The sequence below is a fragment of the Sycon ciliatum genome, chromosome 12, assembly GCF_964019385.1.
Source record: "Sycon ciliatum chromosome 12, ocSycCili1.1, whole genome shotgun sequence".
In the NCBI taxonomy this organism is placed as follows: Eukaryota; Metazoa; Porifera; class Calcarea; order Leucosolenida; family Sycettidae; genus Sycon; species Sycon ciliatum.
The window spans coordinates 3998879-4009695 of NC_088654.1; the positions used below are offsets into that span (position 1 = coordinate 3998879).

The 10817-nt window shown below is 46.5% G+C and overlaps 1 protein-coding gene across 1 annotated transcript; it reads left to right on the top strand.

Moving 5' to 3' along the window:
- Positions 1–270: 270 nt before the first annotated feature.
- Positions 271–5587, top strand: LOC135828210 (uncharacterized). The gene is made up of 6 exons (XM_065340665.1): positions 271–498; positions 1259–1395; positions 1801–1889; positions 3025–3209; positions 4221–4307; positions 5066–5587. Exons 1-6 carry the CDS (start codon positions 339–341, stop codon positions 5443–5445), a joined length of 1038 nt encoding a protein of 345 aa, XP_065196737.1. The 5' UTR covers positions 271–338; the 3' UTR covers positions 5446–5587.
- The last annotated feature ends 5230 nt before the right edge of the window (positions 5588–10817 follow it).

The window sequence follows — 10817 nt, forward strand, 5'->3', positions numbered from 1 at the left end:
TTTTTAGGCTGGCGCATAGCGTAGTAGCAAGAGTGTAAAGTAGTACAGCTGTAGTTATTCCATTAGGAGAGACTCGCAAGGTGCGCATCCATTTACCTCTACAAATTGTAGGGAATCCGTAAATAAGCAAATACGGCACAATAGTATGCCAAGACTCTTTTTAAAGACCAGTCCGACCAATCACCAGTCCGACCAAACTTGTGCATCATGAAAGACCAGCCACCCTATATAAGGGGCGGCGCTTTCAGATTTCTTTCCAGTCGTCTCCGAGATCGTGAGAAGACAAGTCGTTGCTGCCGTTCGCAATCGCCGCCCCTCGTCCTGCACACGATACCACAATGGTCGGGTGTGTGCTTATTCGTTCCCTACTGGGACTAACGCTGCTGTTCGCGCTATGCCTGGCAAGTGTGTCAAGTTCCACTTCAGCTGACGATTCTGATCCAGTTTCCCCCGCGTCCAGTTCATCTTCATCCGAAGACGATACTCCGGTCCCATCTGGTAAGTTAGTTGGTGCAGCGACAACTACATGTACTTGCTTTCGTGAGCGATTTGCTTACACGCAGTTCACGCTTGTCTTTCAGTTGATCACCTATGTACTTGTACAGTGCTGGCAACTGAAATCCGACCCCCTGGGCGGCGCGCCGCATCGCCCAGGGGATCGGATTTATGTTGCCAGCATCGTATGTCTGGGCTGTAGGCTCCGGCGAAATCCCATGTTGAGAATTCGAACGCTTGCCTGCTGCACTGGTCCCGTGTCTTTATCCGTCTGTCTCCTCTCGACTGTGTCCTGTACTATGTACTGTAGCATCAGTGTGCCCTGGACTCGGGTTCTCAGTGTTTTGGGGCTTCTTTTTACTCTTTACACAGTCCAACTGGAAAACATGTGCAGAACAAAAAGGAAACGAGGAAAAGGACAAAACATAGGGGATGTAGGGACTTGCCTCCGTGTTCTGTACTGTGCAGCCTTCTAGCTGACTTTGCAGTCTGCATTCTCTCTCTCTCTCTCTCTCTCTCTCTCTCTCTCTCTCTCTCTCTCTCTCTCTCTCTCTCTCTCTCTCTCTCTCTCTCTCTCTCTCTCTCTCACACACACTCTCTCTCTCTCTCTCTCTCTCTCTCTCTCTCTCTCTCACACACCCTCTCTCTCTCTCTCTCGATTGATCTGCCTTGTTATATGCACGCATGTCTGGTGTGAATATCTCGTTCGCCTCGAATGCCGTGATCTCCATTTTTGTTCTTTTTGTGGTTTTATTCGCCGCAGGCTGCGGTGAAGGTTGGTCCGCTTTCAGACAAGGCTGTTACGTCATCGAGAAATTCCGCTTGGGAGTGACGTTCCAGAGAGCTTATAGACAGTGTCGCCACCGGGATTCGGAGCCGGCGGAGCTCAGAACACGTGAAGTACGTATACAGTGAACTGAAGCAGTGTGTATCTAGTGAATCAGCACATGGTTGTACAGTGTGGTGGTCTCTCATTGTCTCTGTCTCTCTCTGTGTCTCTGTCTGTCTGTCTCTCTCTCTCTCTCTCTCTCTCTCTCTCTCTCTCTCTCTCTCTCTCTCTCTCTCTCTCTGTCTGTCTGTCTGTCTGTCTGTCTGTCTGTCTGTCTGTCTGTCTGTCTGTCTGTCTGTCTGTCTGTCTGTCTGTCTCTCTGTCTCTCTGTCTCTCTGTCTCTCTGTCTCTCTCTCTTTGTGTCTCTGTCTCTCTCTTTCCCCAAGCCGACTCTTTACTATGAGCAGTTTCCTTCACCTCTAACTGATATAATTTCAAATGCCGTTGCCTTTATCCTTCCTATGCCACTGTGATAGGTCCATCAGCTAGTGGCCGAACTGTCCAAGTCGGAAAACAGCTGGATCGGTCTTACCGATGTGCGTCGGGCTCCTACCCCACAACAGCCGTAAGAATCGCGGGGAGATTTGAGCCAGCCGAGCATGATAATTATCATAAACTCCGTGCATGGGATTTACGGTTTTTGACGACTGTGTCGTAGGCCTGTATCTGGCTCGCTCTTTACCAAACCGACTCATTGCTATGAACATTACTGTTCACCTTTGTCGTGGCATGTACTTACAAGACCAGTAGTAGTACTAGCAAGAGACCATAACCCCCAGAGTGTGCAACTCGCGATAAGGTCTTGTCACGACTCGTTTTCAACATTGCGTCATTTTCAGGTAGCGAATGTCGCGGCCTGCACGCGCAGCTACATGACGATTGTCGTGGCCTGCACGCGCAGCTACATGAAAATGATGCAATGTTGAAAACGAGTCGTGACAGAGATTTGTGTGGCGTTGCACACAAGAGTGCATAACCGCCAGGTATCAAGTACATATACCAGGACTCTGCACTACTCCAGTCCGAGTCGAGATGGTTCGAGTAGTGCGCAAAAATCCAACCGTTGTGACACAGCCCAGCAAGGCCATTAGACAAACGTTAGAAATGCAGATTTGCCGTAACTTGTTGCTATATTACAAACTAAAACTATTGGGACCAGTTGCACTGACCTTTCCCCTCACAGTCATTGATCATCCATCAGCACTCGGCCGAAGCCCGGAGATAGGCACCCACCGGGCTACCATTCAGCAGCCGAAGGTGGGGCCATGCATCATATGGATATTAAATATGATGGTAGGTAAACAAGAGATCGAAACACACAACACCTTTTTTTTAATATCGATCATAGGAAACACGAGAGGGATTGGAGGAAAATAGGGATTATTATTTATATTATTATTTCACTCAACTCGTCTTGTAGGAGTCGTAGCCCTTGACCACTTGGCACACACACACACACAGTGCGAGGGAGTGGTGATAGACAGTAGCAATAGAGTGGCTTCACACCTATCACCTGATCATACAGGGCAGCCATGTTGGTTACAACCCTGCTCAACTCCCGCATCCACGTTGTGTTGGTCACGCGATGTCCACGTGAAATGGTCACTTTCGGCACAAATTTTGTCACATGGCAAATATGTGAAGCCACTATATTCTTGATTTTTGTTTGTGTGTTTGCTCACGGGCACTCTGCACTGCAGTATTCCTTACTGGATCTACGGCAAGCGTACACTGGAGGGATCCAGCTATCAGCCGAGAATCGAAACCGCCTTCTACCAGCAATGGAATGGTCAGACCTGCTTCTACATGAATGGAACGGGGAGCATCGTCACCAGCAAATGCACAAGACGGGTCCGGGCGGTCATCTGCCAGAAGCCCAGAGCAGGTAGGGACTAAATCAGATCAGCCTATGTACTTGAAGTACTCTCAATAATAGATACAGTGAAACTATAATTCCTACGACGACCACTTCAGGGACCTTTAAAACGTGGTCTCTGTTAGCAGGTTTCCTCCTTATCCAGGGTCATTTGACTGCACGTAGCATCCCTTGGTCCTGGTTGCTGTTGTCTTCAGGGACAGGTGGTGGCCTTATCAGAGTGGTTGCCGTGACAGGGTTCATTGTACATGTAGTACATTTTGCAGAGCATCGGATGGTCCTTCAGCATGCACACACCCCGACTATCCAATGGAAGATAATGCTCGAACGTTGGCAGGTTCTGCTCAAAAAGCTGCTCAGTTGGCTGGCACTTCCTTGAATTCTACTGATTTTTGTCCAGATGCCTAACAAGCATGAAACCTGCCAGAAAATGTATCAAATTCTGGCAATGTTTCTGCTAAAATTCTAAAATTCTGCCAATTGTCTGCCAAAGTTGTAAAACTCAGCCAATGTATCCGCCGGCATTATCCGCCAACACGTCACCACCTCTTCGCTACAGACACCAACAAAAGTATTGCAACTGTAGCCGTGTTAAGTGGTGACGATCCTTAGATTATGTGGGCAGGGTAGGGGTAGAGGTTGGGGGAGCACAGCCCGAATTCTTTGACCACAGGAAGTCTATTGGTCAAGTTCAGAATTGCAAACTTCATACCGGTATTTAAACTTGGATACCTCACCAGTATAATACATTATATAATTAAAATAGAAGAAATCACATGGAAACTAGTTATGAAGCAACTATCCACAGCTGTAACAAGAAAATATGCCGTCAAAAAGTGCGATAACTCGTTTCCATGTGATTTGTTCTACACGTATTTTAATCATATCGGTATCTTGTTCATTTTGGAAATGGGCCTGTCGCACGTCTTTCACGTGCCATGCTCACATGTATATGCCCTGACCAGCATGTGTGTCATGTGTTTGTTGTCTGTCTACCGATGTGTGTTTGTGTGTGTGCAGATGTCCAGGTCTGCCCAAGATGCACTATCAAGAGAAGGAGCGAGGAGGAAAGGCACCTGGTTGAGAAGTCTCGCTGCAGCGACTTCCGTAAGCACTTGAAAGGACCAGTTAGGGCAACTTGCAAGCGGCAATGCTGAGTGTTGGTTTCTTAAGATTGAAGGGAAATGGGTCACGCATCGTCAGCGTATACCCGTACACTGATACTAACCTTAGAGATGGCTACTCCTGCAGACAGACCCACACTTGGCTAGCTCGCGATTGCAATCTGGTGCATACTGCCTAACCTGCAAGTAACAAGAAATAACCGCTTCTTGCTCAATGAACAGTGTTTAGGGACACTTCAGGCCCCTCATAAGCTGAGCTCGAATTGGCTTATGAAATTGATGCTTAGAGACCACCACAATTGTGTACGCATGAATGTAGACTGAGTATGTATGTGTCTCTGTCTGTCTGTCTGCGTTTGTTTGTCTGTCTCTCTAACGTTATTTATAATCTTTCCCTTTCTCTCTCCCCTATCTCTCTCTCCCTATCTCTCTCTCTCTCTCTCTCTCTCTCTCTCTCTCTCTCTCTCTCTCACACACACACACACAAACACACACACACACACACACACACACACACACACACACACACACACACACACACTCACACACACACACACACACACACACACACACACACTCTCTCTCTTGTTCTCTGTGCGTGTGTTTGCATATCTGTGCCCAAAAGTATCTCTTTTTCTGGTGTGGGCTGTTGTTCTATTTGGATGTCCAGTGATTGTAGCAAGGATGGCCCAAAAGTATCTCTTTTTCTGGTGTGGGCTGTCGTTCTATTTGGATGTCCAGTGATTGTAGCAAGGATGGCCAAGGAGAGCAACAGCCATTTCCTGCTCGACATCAAGGCCATCTGCTCCAATACCTCTGCCGCCTTTGGCATCCTCTCCGACAAGTATGCCGTACAGAAGTCAACAGCCTACTGCGTTCCCGTGGAGAGACAACCTGAGCCCAAGCTCCTGCCCGTCCAGAAGCCCCTTGCCAGCCCAATGACGTCACGCTGCAAGCAACCATGCGGGCTGGGTCTGAGGTCGCGCCACGAGTACCTTCTCGCCGGCACCGTCCATGGCATCACGGGAGAGTTCTCGTTCCAACCTGGCGTGGCGATTCGCTGGGCTCGTGCCAAGAGCTACTTCGCGTCCCCACTGGCGACCCCCACCTGTGGACGGTAACATGCCCCTAGGCATGGATACTGGATGACTGTACTCAGTAACTCTTTGCATTTTACAGGCTGTGTTTTATTATTACGAAGTAGTGGTTGCGACTTCGGCGATGATTTGATGATTTGTAAGAAAGCGAGCTCCAGTGTGGGGAGCAAACCCTTTCTTGTGTTTTATTATTATTATTAAAGGAAAGCTTTACAATAATAATAAATTTTATTATTATTGTAAAGCTTTCCTTTTGATCTTGTCTCTTATTGTTGTGTACTTTCCACAATATTGTGTTGCGTTGTAAAAGAATCAACAAAAAAGAAAGAAAAAAGTAAGATATCCCTTGCTAGGAAACTGCCAAGCTCGGAGACTTCGAACTGTCTGATTCAGCCAGTCAGATGCTTTACTGAGCTGGGCACCTACTCAGCATGATCTACTCTACCAACTCAACTTAACCACCGTTTAGACCTGATTCTTACTCTACCAACTCAACTTAACCACCATATTAAACCTGATTCTTACCTTGGACTTAATCATGTACATTAGTAGAGTGGCTGTGCTGGTTGGGAATGGAGTATTTCCCCTCTCCACAGCCACCATGTTCAATGTACTTCAGTCGCAAGTTCAGGATCCCGTTTGTTTTTCTTGTTTGTTTTTCTTGTTCCATATTGACTGCTTTTACACAATCCGATTAGTCTATTGGCATAACTTGATAATACGCAGCGTGTTGACGCTTCTAAACCTCTTGTGTGAGCCTTGATGAGCGTCCAGCTAGAGTATCGTGCGGGTTGGTTTGGTTTGGAAAGCAATGGTCATCATCTCCAGATATCACGAAAATCGATAACTAGCCATAACGACAACCAGTTGGGGTGTCTATTTTTCATAACCATGCAAAGATCATAATGACATATGGAGCAACGCACAATTCCCCAAGTATCGCCGAAGGCGCCACAGCTTCGTGTTCACATTGTTATCCCCAGCACGGGCTTGCGAATTATGGTTTGGAGGCGACAACGTTGTGAATGGCCTACTGTCCTCAGCGCTTGTGCTGCGCCTCCATGAGCGACACTGACTCACGCTGCTGTCTGGAGTTGGCGAGGTGTTTGTCGCGCTGGAAACGACGTTTCACTTTAGTTGGCATCCCTTGTGATATTGGTGATGTTTAGGCTTGTAGAGTACCGCTGTGCAGAATGCAGTGCTCTCGAAGCACACATTTCATTAGCCCACTCAAGTGTTAGTTCAACTGATGAGGCTGATGAGACTGATGAGGCGTTTCTTTGCGTTTTTTTCATAGATTTTGATGTTAAAAGGGGATTAGGGTTTCTTGGATCTTTCCCCTACCATATGGTACCGTTTACACATAAAATTGTTTTTCAATTTTTGGTGTTGTGTTCTAATCATTCGCCATGCCATTGTCAATTATATTCTGTTTGCCTGTAAAAGAGGCCTTATCATGATGAGGTGGGAATTCCCCGAAACACTGTGTAGTTCAAGTCATACACTCTTGTACAAATATACCGGTGTTGCGGAAATACATGTATGAAGAGTCAACGAGGAGACGAAAGCTTTAAAAATCGCAATCACCTTAGTAAGTTTAAGTGTTGGAATTTGGAAGCCGTTTTCATTCGCAAACATAACCCCAACATATGCAGCCAGAAAGAAAATGTCACTAAACTTAGACTATTCTCTTAGCATTCAAACACACACACATACACCAACCCACATACCCATGCGCGTACTCCTTACACTTCACCCTCTCTGAGTCTCACATTGTTATTATTTCTCACCTGCCCACCCCTAGGTTATTAGTTCACACTTCTCTTGACTTTCGCACTTCACCTTCTTTTCTCCTCATTTTCTTTCACATACATGTACTGCATTTCGTACTCTTGATCTTCCACGTATTTGTATCGTTGTTTATTGCTAGATTTCGTTATTGCATGAGATGTATTTTCCCTGATGAATGTCTCTAGAAAACGTGTTCTGAAACCTTAGTAAGTGGAACCAAGGAAAACTGTGGGGCACAAGTTATGCGTTAGAATCCACCAACTAAACCAGGTTTTGAACAGTCAGACGTGCACAAGGTAGCACGACACTGGAAAGGAGTACTGATTCTAACGCATAACTTGTGCCCCACCGTTTTCCTAGCTTGTTTCCATTCTAATATTTTCCTTTGCTCACCATCTGACTTCTCGCCGTAGTAAGCTTACTATTAAAGGTATTAAAAAAACATTATAAACACTGCATATATTTGCCTGCACAAGTCGCTTCACTAGTATATAAATCAATGATCATTTTCACTGTTAGGAGATCCCCCCGATAGGCTATGCCTTTGGGAAATCCTTTAAATAATAAATATTCAAATATTCATAATGAGCGGATATTCCAAATATTCTGAATACTCATGCGTCTGCACACATCACTAGGGAACACTGTGTGGGCTCTAGGAACGTTTTCCTGTGACAACCATCAGCTAGAATACGTCACTGAATGGTAAATAAAGCATTTTTCCGTGTAGATATGTTTTAAAGTGAATGTACACAGTATAAGACCAATAGCGATTATAACACTTCAAAATGGCACTACAATTTGAGTGTGATAAAACAAAATGCGTGATTTTTGGAGATGCTTGAATAGCATTCCTTTCGTCTATGCATGAGTTGCGGACCATATGTACGGCCACATGGTCCAGACTAGCCATGATCCTGCGTGGCTACAACTTCCCGACTCAGTGAAGACTTCTGCATCATTGAAAGAATTTAAAGTGAATCTGAGGGCCTGCTGATGAGTGAGTGGACCATAATAATAAAAAACTAATCAATATAGCTTTTCGGCTGTTTCCTTTTCATGTATATAATCTTCTCCTTCTTTTTACCATGGTTGGCTATCACCCACATCTTCCCGTTTTGGCTGCCATCGGAAGCCATACGATGTTGAATAAATTAATAAGAATTGTATTGCCGTTTTGGATGAATTGAGCGGAGCACCTCGGACGTACCGTGTGCGATGGGCTGATAGCAATGGAGGGGGAGGGGGGGGGGGGGCGCACACTGGGTACGATAGTGGAAGCCCCAGGGAGCCTTCGCCAATGGAGAAACCGAGAATCTTTGCCTGGTGGAAGGGCAGAAAGTTGGAAGACTTTGAAGCCATTTTTCCATACTTACCACTGGTGAATTGCTGGCATTACAGAGGAACAACAGCTTTATAAGTAGCACTATGATACAGTTTTTCTGGCATTGCCATTAGCATTATCCCGCAAAATAACTAGCATTATCCGCCCAGGCCTATCCATTGCACGCCTGAAAAATGTACTCAGTTATTAGGCGGGTTACAGAACTGTCGTTCGCTGGCTTACTTGCAGTTTTGATAACGCTTCGCTCTTCATTGAGATATCTACCATTCTCTCTTTTTTCTCCTTATTTTCTCCCCAACCCTCCTTCCCTGCAACATGGTAACATATTCGCTGCCTTGTCATTGAGCATTTGTGCTCGTTTGGATTAGCGAATTCAAATAAAGTATACAAACAAACAAAGAAACAATGCCCAACATGAGTCGGTGAGGTGACAGATGCCTCTGCAACACTGGCCGTTGCTGAGGCCTGCTGCTCTCACTCACTGACTCCCAGTGGTGCCTAAGCCGCGTCATACTCTTCACTTTTGCTTCTTTTTCACTCTAGTTTTCTTTTGTCCGCGGAGAAAGTGGAGAGACCGAACGAGGATCTTCAAATGTTTGCTATTGGTTCTCTTTCTGTTTTATTTCACGTAGAAGGCGGAGAGCCCTAACGTGTGCATTTGGGAGGGGGGGGGGGGGGGGGAATGGCAACAACTAAATAGCGGAGGTCCCTCGTTCGAGTCCTGGTGGTGAGAATCAATTTTTCTTCTTCAGACTTTTCCCGTTTGCATCTTTGCCTCAAACCAGTGACCTAAGAGGTACTCTGTGGGCATGTCAGTACTGTTGTAGTGTTGCGTAATCGTTGTGTGATACTGAGTGAATAGACCGATCCCCTTATTTAATATTGTCTGGGTTCGAGCAAGGGGGCAACTCCGCAGTCGCTAGTCGCGTGGGATCCTGCTGCACACACGCGACCAACCTCACCTCGGCTGTGCGCGACTTCTCGCATGCGAAGTGCAGAGCACGCGAAATCTACATGCAGTGCAAGCCTGTCTACAATTTGAGCTGTTTTGTTTTTGTTTAGACGTCTTCCTTTTTACGACTTCAGGATGCCTTCTCAGGATCATTGCTGCGTTCCTCACTGTCAGAACACTGTCCCCGGGGAAAATTGCAATTCCGCGGCCGCGTTTTTTTCCGCGTTTTTGGCGATTTTTTAAAAGATCGCGTTTTCCGCGATTTTCCCGCGTTTTTTGAACTTTTTGTTGCATTACACGTACACACAGTGCACTGTTCGGCGTGGCGGCTTTTTTCTCAAATATGACGAGTGCTTACACCAGAGACTTGTAACTAATTGATTTCACTACATACTCACTGAAAATGAACAGGAGGACGAAGCAAACAAGTCATTTCACTCCTTTCCTCGTGTGGAGCCACAGCGGCCTGGAGCGAGCGGATCCAGGTTATGCCCCGTGAGGAAGGACGTAGTTTTAGGGTCACTCTGAATATTTGAGTTGCAGCGATCATTTCGATCCCGAAATCGAAATCGTTTTGCCCAGCTCTACAACTTACAAGAGCAGGACGAGTCCAGGAACCCAACAGCTGTCCTACGGTACCAGGTTTGCTTTTCGCAAGAGAGTGGAGTCTGGACGCTCTGCTCCCCATGCTCGCAAAACAGTAGTTGCTGAGCCTAGTGCAGCTCGGTCATGGAAGTGCAGCGTCTGCATCACGAGCTCCCCATGCTCCCAAACCAGTATTTTGCTGAGAGGCAACGGTACTTTGAGTTGGAAAGGAACCTGGCTTAGTGCAGTTTGGTCCTGTAATGGAAGTGCAGCATCTGCATCAAGAGCTGGCAGCAAGTAGAGCTCGTGTACAGAGTCTCGTGGAGCAGTTGGACGATGTGAGGACTGGAGTGAAGAAAGCCGAAAAACAGCTTACGTACCATAACATAAAGAAAGACTCTGAGCCGCTCCAGTTTCTGACTGGTTTGCCTTCAGGTGTTTGGACTGTTGTGTGGGACTTCTTTGAGCCTAGCCGAGAAAATGTACTGCGCCGCGCCAGATCTGCGAAGACGGAAGCTGAGGGACGGCGGATACAGTTGGAGGTGGCCGTAAATCGCCAATGAGCATGTAATGGAGGATCAGCTGCTATTGGCATTGATGTGTCTAAGCCTGGGCCGAATGGAACAGAAGCTGGCATGCGTGGCACAAGTTTATCATCCGTTTCACGGTATATAGCTAGCTGAGCTGGAAAGATGTCTTGTTCCTCCGTTTGGGCATGATCCC

Coding starts and splice junctions, on each gene's coding strand:
- LOC135828210 (XM_065340665.1), top strand. CDS start 339: ATGGTCGGGTGTGTGCTTATTCGTTCCCTACTGGGACTAACGCTGCTG. Junction 499..1,258: donor CGATACTCCGGTCCCATCTG/GTAAGTTAGTTG, acceptor TATTCGCCGCAG/GCTGCGGTGAAGGTTGGTCC. Junction 4,308..5,065: donor GTCTCGCTGCAGCGACTTCC/GTAAGCACTTGA, acceptor TTGGATGTCCAG/TGATTGTAGCAAGGATGGCC.